The sequence below is a fragment of the Ursus americanus genome, chromosome 35 (assembly GCF_024610735.1).
Source record: "Ursus americanus isolate L20-20 chromosome 35, mUrsAme1.1.p, whole genome shotgun sequence".
Lineage (NCBI taxonomy): Eukaryota > Metazoa > Chordata > Mammalia > Carnivora > Ursidae > Ursus > Ursus americanus.
In genome coordinates, this window is record NC_142161.1 from 27,793,935 (window position 1) to 27,813,801 (window position 19,867).

The 19,867-nt window shown below is 38.5% G+C and overlaps 1 protein-coding gene, 1 long non-coding RNA gene and 1 other non-coding gene across 3 annotated transcripts in view; 2 read left to right on the forward strand and 1 right to left on the reverse strand.

The window, feature by feature from the left end:
- The window catches only part of LOC148107149 (uncharacterized), a 66,431-nt gene extending 61,533 nt beyond the window's left edge, over nucleotides 1-4,898 (reverse strand). The window contains exons 1-2 of the long non-coding RNA XR_015723060.1: nucleotides 4,656-4,898; nucleotides 3,829-3,931 (exon numbers count right to left, since the gene is read on the reverse strand). This is a non-coding gene — a long non-coding RNA (uncharacterized LOC148107149). The remainder of the gene's footprint in view (nucleotides 1-3,828; nucleotides 3,932-4,655) is intronic.
- A 76-nt stretch (nucleotides 4,899-4,974) lies between these two features.
- On the forward strand, nucleotides 4,975-19,681 carry TMX1 (thioredoxin related transmembrane protein 1). The gene is made up of 8 exons (XM_045798634.2): nucleotides 4,975-5,210; nucleotides 8,397-8,512; nucleotides 9,874-9,919; nucleotides 12,393-12,521; nucleotides 14,721-14,766; nucleotides 14,868-14,969; nucleotides 15,085-15,151; nucleotides 17,925-19,681. The coding sequence occupies exons 1-8, from the start codon at nucleotides 5,059-5,061 to the stop codon at nucleotides 18,101-18,103; spliced, it is 837 nt and encodes a 278-aa protein (XP_045654590.1). The 5' UTR covers nucleotides 4,975-5,058; the 3' UTR covers nucleotides 18,104-19,681.
- On the forward strand, nucleotides 8,617-8,750 carry LOC123794325 (small nucleolar RNA SNORA70). The gene has a single exon (XR_006780182.1). It is a non-coding gene; the product is annotated as a small nucleolar RNA SNORA70 (small nucleolar RNA).
- Nucleotides 19,682-19,867: the final 186 nt, after the last annotated feature.

Genomic DNA, 19,867 nt, shown 5'->3' on the forward strand with positions numbered 1-19,867 from the left:
AGATTTTATTTATTTATTCGACAGAGATAGAGACAGCCAGCGAGAAAGGGAACACAAGCAGGGGGAATGGGAGAGGAAGAAGCAGGCTCATAGTGGAGAAGCCTGATGTGGGGCTCGATCCCAGAACGCCGGGATCACGCCCTGAGCCAAAGGCAGACGCTTAACCGCTGTGCCACCCAGGCGCCCCTTATTACATTTCTATACAGCTGCAATGAACAAACCAAAAATGAAATTAAGAAAACAACTGCATTAATATTAGCATCAAAAAGAATAAAGAATAAATTTAATGAAACTACAAAGCTTATAATTTGAAAACTCCAAAATTTTGCTGAAAAAAATTAAGAAGACAAATCAATGGAAAGACATCCCATGTTCATAGACTGTAAAGCTTAATATTGTTAAAAGGGCAATACTCCCCAAATTGACCTACAGATTTCATGTAGCTTCTTGCAAAATTCCAGGTTGTTTTTTTATAGAAATCAGCAAACTGATTTAAAAATTTATATGGAAATTCAAGAGTCCCAGAATAGCTAAAACAATCTTAAAAAAGAAGAACATAGTTGGAAGACTCACACTTCCTGATTTCAAAACTATAGAAATGACATAAAAAAAAATGTATAGTAATGGCATCAAGGGAGACACATAGATCAATAGAACAGAACTGAAAATTCAGGGAAAAATAAAAAAACAGCCTCATACATTTATGACCAACTGATTTCTGACAAAGTTGCCAAGAACATTCAATGGTGAAAGAATAGTCTTTTCAACAAATGGTTTTAGGACAACTGGATATCCACATCCTACAGAATGAAGTTGGACCTCTTATCCCACACCATATATAAAAATTAACTCAAAAGGAATCAAAGATCTAAATGAATGAGCTAAAACTATAGAATTCTTTTTTTAAGAGAGGGAGAGAGAGAGGTGGGGGAGGGGTTGAGGGAGAGGGAGAGAGAGACTTTTAAGCAGGGTCCATGCTGGGGCTCAATCCCACAACCCTGAGATCACGACCTGAACTGAAATCGAGAGTCTGACACTTAACCAACTGAGCCACCGAGGCGCCCCAAACTATAAAATTCTTATATGAAACCTAGGTAACCCTGGATTAGGCAATAGTTTCTTAGATATTGTATCATACACACTTTCATTTCAAGGTGGGTGCCCATGAAAAATGAGAACATGTCCACACAAAAACTTGTACATGAATGTTCATAGCAGCACTATTCCTAATAACCAAAGAGTAGAACAAATCAGATGTCTATCAACTGATGAATGGATACCCAAATATGTTCTATTCATACAACGGAATGTTATTCAGCAAAAAATAGAAATGAAGTACTGAAACACGCTACAACATGGGTGAACTTTGAATACATTATGCTAAATGAAAGAAGTTAGTCACAAAGGACCACATATTATATTATTCCATTTCTGTGAACTATCCAGAGTACACAAAACCATAGAGGCAGAAAGGAGACTGGTGGTTGTTAGAGCCGGGCAAAAGAGTAGTTGGGTGGAAATGGGGAATGACTGCTAATGAATATGGGGTTTCTGTTCGAGGTGATAAATATGTTCTAAATTTGACTGTGGTGATGGTTGCACAACTCTGTGAATATACTAAAAACCATTAAATTGCACATTTTTAATGGCTGTGCTGTATGGTACATGAATTACACATCAATAATGAGATTATTATAAAAAAGGAAAAAAGAAACCCTTCAAGATTCCAGAAGAAAAAAGATGATGGCATATATCAGGGCTGTGACAGCGGGATGAAGAGATAGATTTGAGATGAGTTTAGTTGTTAAAACCAACAGGACTTGATGATATGGTTGCTTGATTAGGAGGGTTAATCTGGTTTTGGTAACTTAAATTTAAGAGTATTTCTTTGAGAGCTTTTGTGGTAAGTCACCGTAGCAGTGAAGCTAGATCATCAGTGGCTCCTCCCCCTAAGCCGAATGAAATAAACCAGAACAGTGAAAAACTAGCTCTCAGAGGAAGAGGAACAGCCCTAGCCTGGGGTAAGTCTTCAGTTACACTGTGACAGTGAAGCTGCACCAGTTGTTAAAATATTGAAATACTTGGTTGGTAAATACCTGCTGCCTGGAGCCCAATGCGGGGCTCCATCCCTGGGCTCGATCCCAGGACCCTGAGATCATGACCTGAGCTGCAGGAAGATGCTTAATTGGCTGAGCCACCCAGGTGCCCTTGTGTATGTGGCTTTTTTTTTTTTTTTGTAATAGTTTATGTGCATAGAAAATTCTGAAAGTACACAAAAGAAAATGTTAATAGCAGTTGCCTACGGGGTGCAAATTCTCACGGGAGATGGGAAAAGATTTTAGAGGGTATTTCTTTTCACTTTACAGTCTTTGGTACTTTGCACATTTTAGTCATAAGTGCATTTTTTTGTAATATAAAAAATTCCTTTAAAATGAAATTTTAATAAATTACCTTAAAAGACTTACAGTTTAAAAAGAATACTCATTTTATCCTCTTAACCCTGTGGATATAAACAGCAGGTATTACCTCTATATTACACATAAGAATATATTTACATTCTTTCTTAATACAGCTCATACATTATAATAAAAGCATGGCATATCTACAATTATGATTTTCCTCATTCATTCATTCAACAAATATTTATTGAGCATTTATTATGTACCAAGTTCTATAGTGGCTGGGTTCTATACCTTAGAGATTATAGTAGTGAACAAAATAGAGAAGTTTTTCACTGTCATGAAGCTTATATATATATATTTTTAAAGATTTTATTTATTTATGTATTTGAGAGAGAGTGACGGAGAGCAAGCATGAGCATGGGGGCAGGAAGTGGGGAGGGGAAGAACAGAGGGAAGGGGATAAGCAGACTCCATGCTGAGTGTGGAGCCAGATGTGGGGCTCTGTCCCACGACCCTGAGATCACGACCTGAACTCAAATCAAGTCACTCACTCAACCGACTGAGCCACCCTGGCACCCCAAAACTTATATTCTTATTGAGTGAAGAAAGAAATGAAATCATAAATAAGGACATCAGTTTAATATTATGCAGAGATTTAGAGTGGAGTAATATGATGGATAATATGACTTTTAAGAGGTAACATTTGAGATCAATGACAAAATGGAGTGACATTAAGACTAGTGGATAAGTAGTCTAGGCACAGGGAATGCCAATGCCAATTTTCTAGCATGGGAATGAGTTTGGCATCTTCAGGGAAACACTGGGGTGTAGCAGGGTAAGGAGGAGGAGAGCAAGTACTACACGAGGGAGCAGTTAGGCAGGTTTCAGATCATGCAGGACTTCTTAAGTGATTGTAAGGAGTTTAAGAAGTTTGGATTTATTTTAAGTAAAGTGGGGAGCACTTGGAGGGTTTTAAAGAGAAATGGCTTGATCTTATTTTGAGAAGCAAGAGAGGACACAGGGAGATCAGTTAGGAATCTGTTATTATAGTAGAGGCAAGAGATGATAAACTTGGACTAGGGTGTTGGCTGTGGAGATGGAAATTAGTGGTCAGATTCATGGTATGTTTTGGAGGTCGAGGTTTTGGTCCTTGCTGATGGAGTACAGGAGGGAGGATGAAGAGAGAAAGCAACAAGAATTAAAATGTAAATTTTTGTCTTGAGCAACCTGATGGACCTTGGGGCTCTTTACTGAGACAGAAGACTAGGAGAGGGAGAATCAAGAATTGGGTTTTTTTTGGCCACGTTATGTTTAAACTGCCTATTTGATATCCAAGAGATGTCCAGCAAAGAGTTGAATACAAATGTCCAAAGTTCCAAGAAGGGTCATAGCGGGAATGACAGGTATACAGCCAGATTGAGGTTACCTGGAGGAGTATGGATACAAAGAGAAGGAAGGGCCAGTACGGCATCCTGGGGCAAACCGATGTCTAGAAATCACACAGAGGAGGACCAGCCAAGAAGCAGCAGCTAGTGAGGAAGGAGAAAAAACAATCAAGTGAGGCTCAACTGAAGGCAAGACAGTAAAGCAGCTTCAAGGAGGGTGTGGTGACTGTAGAATGCTGCTGGCCAGGGGAGTAAGATGAATACTGAGAAGAAGCCTGGGGCTTTGTTAATATGCAGATCACTAGTGTCCTAGAAAGAGCCTTTCAATGGAGGGAGGGGTGAGGAAGTCAGCCAACTGGAGTGAGTTTAAGCGAGAATGTGAGGTGAGGAGATGTAACGGCAACTACTACCTGTCGTTTGACGAATACTTTCTAGAGACAGGGCACATTTTGATTAGCATTTACAAATGCTTGAAAGAAAAAAATCTCAAATATTTGTTATAAGCCTATGTGTTTTGTGCCCATGTTGAATTTCAGATCTCGCATCTCTGTAACTACTACATTTAAAAACAAATTAGGGACAACGTACACCCTGAAGTGCATGAAGGGCACTCGCCTCAACATGCACAGCCTGATGGTTTTTTACCTGTGTACGCTCGTGTAACTAACTGTTGAGACCAAGATAAAGAATGTGAAAAGCCTCCCCTGAAGTTTCCTTGTGCACCTTTCCAGTCTGTAATCCCCCAGAAGTAAACCAATATTCTGATTTACATAAACATTTATGTAAGCTTTACCCCCAAAATTTTCGAAAGAAACAAATGAAAACTCTAAAGGGCAGTTAACTGGAAACTGCTTTTCTGTAAACTTACCAATTGGCTTGAGTAAGTATGAATAGCAATTATTTGGCGCCAAAATGCTGAAGCAATTTTGAAGCTAGTCATCTCCGAAGCCCCGCCCCACTTCCTACGCCACGCCCCCTGTTTGCTTTTCTCCTTTCCAAAAGTTCTGGGGCTCACCAGCCGGTGGAAAGGGACCGCTTTTCTGTCATGCGCACTAGGCATAGGCGCGCTTCCGTCTTTTCCACAAACCAACTCACTAGGACCCGACCTTGTCATGCGCATTCAGAGATCCCAGGAGCGCGCGCGCGCGCGCGCGCGCGCTGGGCCGCGCGGTCAGGCGCATGAGCAGATAAGCCCGCGAGGGCGGAAGTGAGGAGCGGCTGCGCGGAGGTGGGGGCTGCTGCGCTTGCTGTGGGGTGGGCAGGCTGCAGAAATGACGCCCTGCGGGAGTCCCGTGGTTCCCGTAGCAGTGTTGCTGCTCTTGCTTTGGGGGGCTCCCTGGACCCACGCGCGGCGGAGCGACGTGCGCGTCATCACGGACGAGAATTGGAAAGAGTTGCTGGAAGGAGAGTGGATGATAGAATTGTGAGTGGGGGGCGGTTGTCTCGGGTCCCTTCGGTGGGCCGGAAGGTCCGTGTCCTAGATCCAGGTCTGGACACCCGACTTCACGTCCCTTCACCACCTCCTGCGGGTCCCAGGTTCGCCGGTACTCCACTCCGTGCCGTGGAGCCGGCGCCCCTGACTCCTCGAGATGCCTAAACTCCTCTTCGGATCAGCTTGGTCCCACCCCCTTCTCATTTCTTACCGGGGCGTGTTAAGTTTCTTCTCAAGTGTGCACCCTAGTTTCGTTTCTAGCGCTGTGGTGCTCCTAAGAGGCGGCGTTCAACTTGGAATTTTCTCAACTTTTCATGACTGTGGGGGTGGAGGTGATTCGTCTGACTAGTTTCTATACAGTTACTTATTTTAGAATGATCCTTCACGAACTTCTAGACTTACTTTTCACCAAACTTTACAAAACAGCAAATGAGCAGAACCTCCCTTCTCCTTTTGTCTAATTATCCTTTAAAAGTCCATTTACAGTGTTGGAATTTGAGACTCTTTTATTTTAAATTTTATTTTATGGGTTGGGTATATTTTTATTTTAGCTGCTGAATAAATTCAGGTTGAATTATTGTTAAATTTTCTTTATCCTTTTTTTTTCTTTTCTCTTTCTCCGCATCTCAATTTTTCTTTGGATGTGTGTTTTTGCAAAGTACTGAATATCTTGGATTGTTACTCTTACGTCCAAGTGTTATTGCATTAAAAAATAAAATTAATGTATGAGTGCGATTATAAACTCTTAAGACCACCAGGTAGGTCATCATTTACTGGTCAGAGGAAATCATGTATCTGTGGTGATTCTGTTATAATGTCTCTTCTGCATGGGTAGAAAATAACTGCCTGTTTTTGTTTTAGTTGCTAAATTGGTGGTGGTGGTGATGATGGTTGTAGTACTATTGATAATAGTGGTGTTAGCAGTATTAGTAACAAACACCACTGTTGAGTGTTAACTGTACTAAACACTGCTAAGCACTTTATATACATTATCCGATTTAATTCTCTACAGATTCTATAAATGGGTATTATTTCCTGCATTTTACAAGTGAGAGAAATACCTAAAGGCTTTAATTAATCTGGCCCGGTATTGCTATACTGGCTTCCTTTCTGTTTTCAAAGCCTAAATAAGAGTAGGTATGCAATAATTGTTAGAACAGCCCCCTTCTTTAACAGAGATCAGGTGAGTGTTTTCCTGTATGCTTGGGTTGCCAGTTAATGGATGGAGGTGGATGTCCCTAAAGGAGAGCGCAAAAGGCCAAATCAGTAACTCTTGAGTCATAAAATCAAGGAGTGGAGGAAAAGATAGGGGAAAATGTTTATGTAGTATACATATAATCTGTAACTTAGTGAAATGAATTTTCGGGCACCCATTGAGCTGCAGTGGAGAGGAAATATAACCAGAGACAACATTTGTTTTTTATTGTTGTGAATAACTTGTTTTAGATTGTGCCAATAAAATATTCACAGTTTCATGAATAGTAAACAATAGTGATTATGAATTTATATGCAAAATACAGCCAAGTAAAAAGGAGGTTTTTTTTTTTTTTTTTTAAAGATTTTATTTATTTATTTGACAGAGATAGAGACAGCCAGTGAGAGAGGGAACACAAGCAGGGGGAGTGGGAGAGGAAGAAGCAGGCTCATAGCAGAGGAGCCTGATGTGGGGCTCGATCCCAGAACGCCAGGATCACGCCCTGAGCCGAAGGCAGGCGCTTAACCGCTGTGCCACCCAGGCGCCCCATAAGGAGGTTTTTTTTTTTAAACACATTTGATCAAACTGTATAAATACAGTGGTCAAAAATTTATTAGGGATTTGAATTAGAACAACTTTGTGAAATTGGAATATACTGTAGTGCTTCTTTTTTTTTTGTTCTTTTAGCTTACTGAGTTTGAGGTTAAGACTTTAAAAAGCACCTAAGAAACAAAAGGAGCTTGAAAGAGGGATCTAGTACTAGTCCTAACGATAGTCTGCTCTTATTACAAGTCTGTTATCTGCATTACATCCATCCTGATCAGTTTTGTCACAGAGATATTTTCATTGAAATACAATCTCTTGTTAAGGACTTTCCCTTTTATGTATGGTACTAGTCTTGTTCCACAGGGCCGATTACTTTTAGGAATTTTATTTTCATAAAAAAAAAGTTCAATATAATGAAATGTAGAAACTGTACTCTGGTGTTCAGCAAGTACATGCTTTATTCTTCTTGGCTCTATTAAAAAAAAAACTGAAGCACATTAAAAGATGATATACAATAAAGCGAAAAATGAAATCCTAGGAAGAGGTCAGGGCCTTGAAAGATGCGGAATATCAGAGGAGTAATTAAAAAGCTAATAAATTTACCCATACATTTATAAACCTGAGGTCTTAGAAACTGGCTGACCAAGGGCTGGCCAAAGGAATTTTGTTTGGCTTGCCTAGTGTTTGTTTCTGGGTTAAGTTTTGAAGTAACATTTTAACATAAAAATGCAGATTTTCAGCTTCTTTTAAATAAGATAGAGCCTGCTACCTAGCTGTAAATCCCTTCCTGGTGGTCTTGCTGAGTGATGGTTCCCCTCTGAAGTAGGGGCATGCATTTCCTTGTTCACCTCAGCCCTGGGCACTTGCTATTTTTCTCATTTGTGACTCCTGTAGTGCAAATTATTAAAACTGGTGAACTCCAGATTTGGTTTTGAGGTTTCTGGTGGCCACATATTTTTGGAGAAATTCAAAGACTTTATTTATTTATTGAGAGAAAAAGAGAGGGCACATATAGGGGAAGGGGCAGAGGGAGAAGCCTACTTCTCGCTGCTGAGCAGAGATCTTGACTTGGGGCTCCATCTCAGGACCCTGGGATCATGACCTGAGCCAAAGACAGGTGCTTAACCGACTGAGCCACCCAGGCACCCCGAGAAATTCAAAGGTTTTTAAAGAGCTGTTTTGCATGTGAACTTACGAACTTATTTTTGTCTTAAGAGCTTACTCTCAGAATTACTTTTCTGTGATTAGCATTATCAGGTAGTTTTGATTTCCAGAATGTTAGACCCACAGTTAAAGCTTTTTCATCTTCACAAAATTAATCATTTTGCTATTTTGTTTTTAGTATAAGATATTCTTCATAAATTATACACTTAGAATTTTTATCTCCATACGGTCATATTAGATTGCTTTAACTTTTTTAATATTCTGTTTCTTAGTTATGCTCCGTGGTGTCCTGCTTGTCAGAATCTTCAACCAGAATGGGAAAGTTTTGCTGAATGGGGAGAGGATCTTGAGGTTAATGTTGCAAAAGTAGATGTCACAGAGCAGCCAGGTACTGTACGTTGTGGGTAGTGTTTGCAGATTGGCTCCGTGTGTTCATCCTGTTTGCCACATCATTTGGTCTTAACTGCCTTTCATTACGTTTTGAAAACATAACTGTAGTATGTGAGCTGACTCATCCACCTCTCCGATGAGGGATCCTTGTGCTGTGGCTACAGAAAGCAGATTCCGTGGTTGTATATGCAGCTCATTCCTTTTATGTGTTGCTCTAAGGGACCTTGGAGACATTGCCCTCTCCCCATTCTTGCCCATTTAACTGCCTCTGATCTTTTTTTCCTTTGTATCCCAGACCCCAGACTAGCGTGTAAAATGCCTTTGAGAAGTCCTAGAATAATGTGGTTTAGATGGACATTGGCCAGGCCATCATTTGCATCCATACCAAGCTTCAGAATAAGGAGCATGTGGTTGAGGTTCTTTATAGAGCCAAGGGCACATTCCCTGACGAGTGATCCCAATCTCTTAATTGGGTTTCAAATTTAATACTTGTAATTTGAGGACATGCTTTTAATACAAAGACCTCATAGTTGTGGGGTCACATACACTCCTGACTTGGCCCCCTGAATAAGTGGCAGGCCTGTTCTTAAGGATGCTCCTTTCTTAGACCAGCCTCATCTTACTTGTTCTTGTTCACAGTAAACCTGGAATGTTGACTCTGTTCCCACCCCAGATAGTAATAATAGCTAGTATTTATTGAGTGCTTACCTAGTACGGATATTGCTCCAGGTGTTTTGCATTTATCCTATACAAAACTATAACCCTGTGAGATAGGTAATATCCCCCATTTTACAGATAAGAAAACTGAGGCATAGAGAGAATAATCCTTAGTTATATTATTGCCTAACACATGGTTAATAATGTTGTTTTTGTTATTGCTCATCTTATGAAAGGTTCAAAATATTTTCCATTTTTAACAACACATTAGACTCTGCCTTTGTCTTTTGAATGTCAAATGCAATTTCATATGATTTTAGACCTTTCTAAGACTACTGTTATAGTGTGCTGCCCCATTACTCATAGCTAATAGTCTTATCATACAGTGGTATAATTGATCAAATGTTAATATATATAAATATATTTTCACAGATATCTTCAGTATTCAAGCTTTTACATACTTTTAGTTGAGATAATGTGCAATAGGGTTGATTTTTTTTAAAGTTGCTTTCACTACATAACTGGGGTTTTTTTCATTGTTTGCTACAAAGCTCAGCTATTTTTAGGTATAATTTCATATGCTTTCCCCGTTAGTATTTAAATAATTCAGAATCGACTTTTAAGTGGTGATTGTTGGCTCATATAAAACCTGCTCTCTGTTCTTTCTTGTATTTATTTCTAATCTTTCTTTATCATTTTTAGGGCTGAGTGGACGATTTATCATAACTGCTCTTCCTACTATTTATCAGTAAGTATTTAAATAGTCTGTAGTTAAGGAGAAGGATGCAGCATAGCATAATCAGAATACTAGGCCTCTGGCCTGGATCATGCTTAAGGAACATTATATTCAGTAAGACTCATTTTGCGTTTTGCGTTTTCCTAGGTGTCTTTAGGTAGATGGATGAGATCTGAGACAGCCCCTGGTCTCAGAGCTTTGTAATTATTTTGGAGGGCGGTGGTCACATGAAATAGTGTGATACCATATAGCATAGTAAATGATTATGAGCCCAGAGTTAAAGTGTTAAGTCTGTAGAAAGTTTGGTAAGGGAAAAATCACTGGGCTAGGGTGGTTCCTGGAGAATATGGGGATGTAAACACAACCCTGAATTTTCAGAAGAGTGCAGAAGTAAGTGTTTCATCCTTGGAATAATCTCACGAACAGTCATAAATTGGGTTATGGTATGTTCAAAAATTAGTTAAGAGAGGGCTGTAGCTCAGTCTTTGGACAGTAGCAGGTGAAATGATTGAGTGCTAAGTCAGAATGAGCAAGATTGTTTAGTCTTCAGTATCAGGTCTTTTAGTTTGAATTTATCTTCTAAACCGGGGATAGGAAATCTCAGATCTGTACAGGTACACCTCATTTTATTGTGCTTCCCAGAGACTGCAGTTTTTTACAGATTGAAGGTTTGTGGCAACCTTGTGTCAAGTGAATCCACCATTTCTCCAACAGCATCTGCTCACTTTGTGTCTCTGTGTCACATTTTGGTAATTCTTGCAGTATTTCAAACTTTTTCAATACTCTGTTTCTTATGGTGGCCCATAATAAGTGATTACAACTTGCTGAAAGCTCAGATGTTGGTTTACATTTTTTTGCAATAAAATATTTTTAAATGAAGGTATGTAAATTTTTTTTAGACATAATGCTACTGCATAGTTAACAGACTACAGTATAGTAAATATTTTTATGTACTCGGAAACCAAAGTCTTGTGACTTTCTTTATTGTGATAATTGTTTTACTGGGGTGGTACCATGATATCTCTGAGGTAGGCCTGTACCTGCCCTGTACCTTAAAGTTCATCTAGCTGGTGGGTTGAATGCCAGGAGGTACTTCTCATTTAAAGTTTGGAAGCAACCTGGCAATTTTTTGTGTGTCTGTATCTCGCTTTTCTTTGTTTCTTTTTTTTTTTTCTTGTTTATGTCTGTTTCTCTCTACCTTTGTTTTTGTTTTTGTTAAAGATTTTTTTTATTTATTTGACAGAGATAGAAACAGCCAGTGAGAGAGGGAACACAAGCAAGGGGGAGTGGGAGAGGAAGAAGCAGGCTCATAGCGGAGGAGCCTGACGTGGGGCTGGATCCCAGAATGCCGGGATCATGCCCTGAGCCGAAGGCAGAGAACGCAGACGCTTAAGGACTGAGCCACCCAGGCGCCCCTCCCTCTACCTTTGTATTCATCCCTACTCCCCTTGTGTCTATTTGTAGGCATATTCTCTGTCACCATAAGTAGCACTGTCCCTTTTCACTCAATCTTTTTCTCCACATGTCCCTTAACTGGTTCTGATTGTGTCTCTCATTTTCCTTCTCACTTCTTAACACCCCCTGAACTTATATGGAATTTCCTGTCCTTTTTTTAACTCACTTGTTTATCATGCCCAATCTTTGGCCCGTTGAACTCCTGCCTATTCTTGAAAAACAGCACAAATGCCATTGCCTTTATAAAAACGTTGTTTTTTTTTTGAGTGGGGGCTTTCTTGTGGTCTTTGGCTCTGGATGGCTAAAGGATCCTCTAACCCTACTATAGGTAGTAGGAAGCTCTTGAAAGTGTTTGTACTTAAGCAGTAAAAATAGAAGTATTATATGGGATTAGACTGGCAGTATTATTGAGGGTAGTTTGAAAATAGTGAAGAAATGGGAGCAGACAGAGCATTTTTGAACCTATGAGAACTCCATACATTGGGAATGGGAGGTAGGGAGGGGGCGGTCAGGAAGAATGCAAAGTAGATTGTAAATAGAATCACTGAAATAGGAGGAAAGGAAATCTGACCAGATACCTCTAGCAGTTCAAAGTAGCATGGTTAAGATGATGTGATTAGGACTGAAAATACCAGAAAAATGCCTTAAATTTTTAACCTATGTAGCTTAAAAATAGCTAATAATTAATAAGTACCAGACACTATATTAATGACTTTTCATGTAGTTATTCTTTTGATATGTGCATTACACATTTATTGAGTTATAATTGACGTATAACTCTGGTGTTTCATTGTTATATTATTTGTAAAGGTAATAACAGTCTTAAGGCTTATGATTGTTTATAACCCCATTGTTTAAACAAATTTGGATCTAAGATGTTGAGTAGGCAATTAGTATAATTTGTTACTTGTGCATTACTAATGATTTTGAATGTAAGGATTGACTGTAAAATGAGGTTTAAGAAATAGCAAAACAAATACAAAATTTATTTATTTGGTTCTGCTTAATGTGTGATTCTGACCCTCTTTAGTTGTAAAGGTGGTGAATTTAGGCGCTATCAGGGCCCAAGGACTAAGAAGGACTTCATAAACTTTATAAGTGAGAAAGAGTGGAAGAGTATTGAACCTGTTTCATCATGGTTTGGTCCAGGTTCTGTTCTGTAAGTATGAGGATTTTTCTTTTACTTATTTCAGAATTAATTGGACCAATTAATTTTGTGGAAATAAAGCATTTATACTGGATTTTAATTCTTGGGCCCTTAAGGTACATTCATATTTACTGTGATATTTTTAGGTTGACTTTTCTTCTAAGTCAGATACGTTGATTCTTGTTAAGCTAGAAGGAGGCATTCACTAGAATTGGGAGCCTTTTCAGGAATATTTTAGCTCTGTAGATCATGGTCATTTCTATCATCAAAAACTAATCCATCTTCATGAGCAATACAAGGGTAAAGTTATCATTTGAGCTTAATATTTGAATGAGAAGCCTCAGACATATACCTCCTCTGGCTACCTTTAGATTTCACTTCTTAATGTGATTGAATTACTCTACCCATCTGATAGTGTTTTGGTTGACTCGTATGGTTGAACAAGTGACCTTACTGGCATGAGTAACCCCTGGGCTTTATAAATAGCTAGATATATGGAGTAGTAAGGGTTGGAGATAGCTAGCATATTTCCTGCTAGCTCCTGGGGTGTAAGGCCTCACAGGTCATTTGAGAGCCATCTGGAAATACTGAGTTTTGCTGAGGTCCCCATGGACTCATCCTGGTGTGGCTAAGCTTTCTCTTCCTGTCTCCTCACCACACTTGCTCTTGGAGAATGTAGGGTTGTTACACCAATGGTATAAGAGCTAAAAATACTATGGATTCTGGGAGTGGAGGAAAGATCAGCCGTAAGCGGTATTTTGAAATAGAATTTTGTCTTTAGCACCTTTCCCTTAACCTCTCTTCCTGTGAAAATCTCTGAATTGAATTGTCCTGTATCTGTCAGGATTCCGCCTGCTGAACCAACACGCCAACCCAGATAAGGCACTTAATATTCCTGATAGAACCTAATTAGTGCTGACTATAGTGAGGCTACGCAGTGCTTTATGTTTCAGTTCTTGTTCCTATTCCCATTTTGCAATTTAAACAACAGAAGTAACATGATTGAACCACCTTTCTATGTTGAACTGAAAATACGACTGATTTTTATTAAGTTGAAGTCGCATAAATAACTTCTCCCCTCTCCAGCAGAAGAAGGAGTTGCTTGTAAGTCTTTGTTGAGTCCTCAGGGGTCCAGCAGTCCATGCCTTTTGTATTGGCGGTCTGAATAAGAGGTACTTCCAGTGTTAGTACATTCACCCACCCGATGATGGGCAATGAATTAGGTCATCCTGAGTTCGTGAACTTTGGCTTAGGTGTGAATTAGTTTGTGTGTTGGTGGCAACGCTTGCGCTAGAGGGAAGCAGTCGGGAACCCACAAACCCTTTTTAGTTCTGGAGCATGCCTTTTTTCTAAATGCCTGTCTAAACTATTGGGTTTATGTGAAAATAATAATTATTTTTATTTATATTATTACTTAGTATTTATTTTCTGTGTAATTTGTTTGTATATCATTAAAGTATATCAAACTAATGCTATTGTAAGTTTTATTTAATTTTAATTCAAAAGGGTAATTCTTAGGTGGGAAGGATCAGTTCAACAAGTGCTCTCAGTTCTTCCTTCAGGCTCCCATCTCTGCTCATTCTTTGGAGAATTTTAAGGGTCAATAAGAGTTGCCATTTGCTTACAGTACACTTGACTTTAACTGGTTCTATAGAGCTTATAAGCTGTTATTCAGAGTATATTAGAGAAATCATCAGGTGAAAGGTAAAAGGCTAATATCAAAGCAGTAGGGAAAAGGAAAAAAGTTATCAAGTGTTTTATTTATGAGGACATCACATAGTGACAGCAATTCAAAAACTTAATTTTCATTAACAAGACTTCTTCTTTTTTTTTTTTTTTTTAAAGATTTTATTTATTTATTCGACAGAGATAGAGACAGCCAGCGAGAGAGGGAACACAAGCAGGGGGAGTGGGAGAGGAAGAAGCTGGCTCATAGCGGAGGAGCCTGATGTGGGGCTCGATCCCATAACGCCGGGATCACGCCCTGAGCCAAAGGCAGACGCTTAACGACTGAGCCACCCAGGCGACCCCATTAACAAGACTTCTTAATACAGGCTTGAAATCAGTGATGTATCACTAATCTTGATTACTACCAGCAATAAAATCTGTCACATTGGGGAAATTGTAGACTGAAAACTAGAAGACAGAGCACATTTTACTTCAGAATTGTGTGTCTTACTCAGTTTTTCAGTCCTCTCTCCTTTCTTTCAGGATGAGTAGTATGTCTGCCCTCTTTCAGCTATCTATGTGGATCCGGGTATGGGCTAAAGTTTTATTTCTATTTTAAACATTTTGACACTACCCGTTTATTTTAAACAATGAGGTTTTTAGTTTATTTTTTTTTTCTTTTGATTTCAGACTTGCCATAACTATTTTATTGAAGACCTTGGATTACCAGTTTGGGGATCCTATACAGTTTTTGCTTTAGCAACTCTGCTTTCAGGACTATTACTAGGACTCGTAAGTATTTTATTTTTCAGAGTACTAGGGGAAAAAAACTTTTACATCTGATAATTTAATATAGTTAAACTAGTTCTTTCATATACATTCAGATTTCTTGTGTTTATTTTTGCAGTGTATGATATTTGTGGCAGATTGCCTTTTTCCTTCAAAAAGGCGCAGACCACAGCCATACCCTTCCAGTGAGTATATTTTTTAGTGTTTATTTTTTATTCACTGTAATTCTGTTCATTTCTGCGAATGCAATCACACATGTAATAGGTTCCCCTTCCAGCTTAGCTTTCTAAATGTGGAGTAGTAGGTTATATTGGAAGGGGTAGGGGGATATTTATTTCATTTAAGAATGACAACCTGGTGGATTTGGAACATAGTTACTTTCTTGGTTTTTGTAGTGTGGAGAATTTTAACACTGCATATAACTTGTAGGTATTTAATGACATTGATCTGATGTCATTTTATGTGAACCATCATATTCCTGGATCCATTTGAGTTTACTTAAATCAGAAGTTGAATATGTTCTGCTCTTGAAGTCATTCATTATTACAGTGACCACATTTGAAGAATTTTCTTTGTATGCTAGCCAAGTCTAAGTTTTTATGGTAGGATATTGGGAAAAGTAATTCCCATAGCTGATTTAGGAGTGGCATTGACACTGTACTGCAAGACGCGTTTATATAATTAAGTATTCACTGGTGTCTGTCTTAGTATAATTGCCTCTCAAACATGCATTTAATGTTGAAAGTTGCAGTGCTATGGAAGCCCTCCAGTTTGCTGTTTATAAAGAACTTTCACTTTACGCCATCCCATTCATCCCACTTCCGTAACACTCTAGATTTCATAAGTGATACTCTTCCATTTTGTGGTCGAGGAAAGAAAGGCTCAGAGAGATGAACTATTTTTCCAGGGTCACACAGAAGTGACAGAGTGGAGAATAGAGCCTAAATTAGACTGTTGGCATGACATTTTCATTGTGCTGCCTTTCATGACTTAGGATTTATTGAGGTCAGCGCTCGTGAAATGAACTCAGTGGAGATTGCTGATAACTGACAGGTTATCTTCTCATTTCTTAGATCGTTACATCAATACTGAAAAGGACATATACAGGGGAAGGAATCATTTTATCCAACAAGAGCCACTGACCTGTAGGGAAAGAAATGGTTCCTTAAAAGACAATTTAAAATTTGCTGAATGTACGTTTAATATTTATATCATTTGAAAAACATTAACAACAAATTTGTCTCTTAAGTAATCTGTGGCACGACTGATAGATAGTAACCCATACTTGAATGGGATACCACCCCTTTTATAGCAGGCCACGTGATCTGAGTTGTTTTCCAGGATGTATTTAGCTTAGATTTTGAGTTGCTAGGGAAAGACCCAACTCAGTCCAGCTTTAAGCGAAATAGAAGTTTATTGCTTCAAGGTAGCGAGGAAGTCTGAGAGCAGAGATGGCTGGATCCTAGGGCTCAAATGTTAAGGTGTTGTGTTTCCGAACTGCTTAGTTTTCCGTGCTGTAGCTTGGAAAGCCATTTTTGGCTCCTTCCAGTCCTTAGCGTTAAAGTGATAAGAAAGCTGTAGCTCACAATCCAGAGTAAGAAGAAAATACACTTTTCCCCTGCACCCACCTATCTTTTAGAAAAACTCTGGTGCACTCCGCTGGTGTAGAGAGCTCACTTGTTTGGTATCGTCACTGTAAACTGCCGTTTCTCAACCTGGCCACTTCTCACATTTGGGCTGGTTAATTCTTAATTGTGACAGACTGTCTTTTGTACATTGTTGGATGTTTGGCAGCTTCCCACTGCTTGGCAGTAACACCGCTCCTCTTAGTTGTGACAACCAAAAATATCTCCAGACATTGCTGACTGTTCTTTTGGCTGGGGTGGTGGAGTGAGCAGCAGAATCCCCCTGGGAGAACCACTGCTGTGAACTCTAGTGCTCACCACAGCTACATGGGATGTGGTACAAGGAACCCAACAGAAAGAGGGATGCCAGACCAAACGACAGATTGTCTACCATGTGGTAGTTGCTTCCGGTGTTTTCTTCTGCCTTGCACCCTTGCGTCTCCCTACTCTCTTCTGGATTGCCTAAGGTTAGGGGCAGTCTAGGATCACTGAACAGGCTGAAGCTCATTGGCCCAATTCTGTGTTCTGTATCTCTCAGTAACGTGGTGTGTTCCAAGTTTAAGTTATCTATCAGTAGGCCTTGTTAAAAAAATGGAAAGGGTGTGTGTGTGTGGACAGAGTTAAAAATTCACTGAGCTGTACACTTAAGATTTGTACATTTTATTATTTGTAATTATGTCTTAATAAAGTTATATATGTAAGGAAGAACATTTGTGAAACTCCTTGGAAACAACCTGGGTAGGAATATAACCTTCAGTTGTAAATGTCTGATTCCTGTTCACCTGGGAACTGAAACAAGGGTAGTGTTGGAGTTTGTTTCAGTTGTACTTGTTCACTGGAAGATTTAATAGCAAATTAAGATGGTTCTGTTGAATGCAGTGTATTTTCTTACAGCATCTTCATTCACAGCATTAATTTTGGTTTATTTCAGTTCAGTTATAAACAGGCAGGTAATTATAATAAATTTGGTAAGTAAAATGGATCTTTCAAACCAATTTTCACTTTTATGTCGTCACTCTTAAAGATAACTTTTTCCTTTTGGAAATCTGACCTTGTGATTGATAAATAAGTGGCAAAGCAGTTTATGGGTGTATGAATTGTGTCTTGATTTTACTCCAGTGCAAATGTATTACAGCAACAAAAAAAACCCATTTTTGGTCTTGATCTTTTTTTTTTTTTTTTAATGCTCACCATGAATGTTGTCTGTTGCCAAACGATATTATTACAGTATTACTGACTATATTCCTTATGCTGTACTTTTCATCTCAGTGACTCGTTTATTTTATAACTGGAAGTTCGTACCTCTTAATTCCCTCTGGTTTTTATCTTTAAGAAAAATTATTACCAGAATCTTCTCAACCTTTGCAAAAAGTGGAGGAGGAACAAGAGGCTGATGAAGAAGATGTGTCAGAAGAGGAAGCAGGAAGTAAAGAAGGAACAAAGAAAGACTTTGCACAGAATGCCATAAGACAACGTCCTGTGGGTCCTTCATTGGCCACAGATAGATCCTAGTTAATTTTTATTAATATCATAATACTATTTTGGCAAAAAGAGAAGATTGATCATTTCTTTTGGTTTGAAGTGAGCTGTGACATGCTTGTACATTGCAGGGTTCAGTCGAGATTGTCATCAGATTGAACAGACTACCTTCAGAAAATAAAAGTAGCACTACGTAAAAACGTTTGAAATAGGATATAAGAATGGCAGTACGATGGTTTAAACAATTCTTTAACTTTTGAAAAATCTGGTGCCAAGCAATAAGATTTGAGCGTGTTTAGTAATCTGTTTCAAGTTTTCTTAGTTGAAAGATTACATTTCCCAAATATTGCATTATTGAGGTATTTAAGGAGATTACTTTGGAGAAAAAGATTTCTCATTTGATATAATTTTTCTCAGTTTCACTGTGTGAAAAAAAGAACATATTTCCCATAAATGGGAACTTTCTGCCCATTGTCTCAAGAAATGTGTATTTCAGTGACAACTCTGGTCATTTTAGAGATATAGTCCAAAATTTCTTCATATTTTTAGATTATGCAACTAATAAGAACCACCTTGCTTAATTACAGTTTTCTACATGTGATAATACAGGATATGCTACTGATGTAGGAAGTTTTTATGTAAGTCTTGATTCCAGTAAAGGTCAGTTACCTTTTTTGTTCCCCTCTGTTCTCTGTATGATTTGTACTTAACCATGGGTTACATTTTTTATTTTCCAAATTGGATAATTTTCTGGAAGTGTTTTTCATTCTTTAATAAATAGTCCCTTTTTGTTGTTTCAAACCGAAGTTTACTGAGGGATCCTTAAAATTGAAGAGCTGTCTACCGATCACTTAAATTTTGGACGTTCATTTCAGATTTTGTATCATTCTGTGGAACTCTGCTCGAACTTCTTTTTTTCTTTTGGATATGAAGGTGAACATTCCTGATTTTCATTTGATGTTGCGGAAAAGCCTTGATGTTTTAAATTCTGAAAGTTCATAGAAACTTAATTTGATATAAAATAAAGCTAGTATTCTACTCAGGAAAAAGTATCTTATAGTGTATGTTTCCAGTGTATATTCATCCTCACACAGGAAATTCTTAATTAATTTTACAAAGTCTGTATATGCTTGATGTTTAAAAATCATAGCATTCTTACATTTTGAACACACACAATCCATATTCTGCTGTACTTTTTATTGTGTAGTATTTCACAGGTGGGCATCAGCAGGATGGGACATTTGAGATGTTTTTACTCCTCAGCGAGTTAGAGCACAGAGTTTTTCACCTTACGGCAAAAGTGGGGAAGGGTGCTGGGTGGCAGTAAGAACTGTATTATCTATAAGAAGGGGATAAACCGTAACTCAGAGTGAATCATTTGTCCTGTATGTAATAGACAATTTCTGTAATGTCCCCTTTGTCTAGACTCTGCTGCTGTGTGACTCCAGTAGACTTCTACAGTATCATAATGTACAACAGCTTTCTTGAAAGGCCTTGCCTTTAGAATACTAAATATTCTACCATTGAAGAGTTTTGGATGTATAATAATTTTGTGATGCTTTAGGAAAATAGTCTAAGCACAAAATAAACTTTTCTAAGCACGTCACTAAAGCTGGATACAAGTGTGATTTCTGGTTGCATATTTAGAAAAGCTTAATTACTTTGTATTTAACGATGTTCAGATGAATCATTGTGTCACTGTGTGTGTTCTTGGTCTGTACAGTCAAAAGGCTAGAGTCCTACACCTCTTTTTCTGTTACTTGAGATGATAGAGGACAATAGTACTCATTAATCAGG

Bases quoted from the DNA above. Each gene is read 5' to 3' on its own strand.
- TMX1 (XM_045798634.2), top strand. From the start codon at position 5,059: ATGACGCCCTGCGGGAGTCCCGTGGTTCCCGTAGCAGTGTTGCTGCTC. The intron at 8,513-9,873 runs GTACTGTACGTT...TATCATTTTTAG, and splicing joins AGATGTCACAGAGCAGCCAG to GGCTGAGTGGACGATTTATC. The intron at 9,920-12,392 runs GTAAGTATTTAA...GACCCTCTTTAG, and splicing joins GCTCTTCCTACTATTTATCA to TTGTAAAGGTGGTGAATTTA.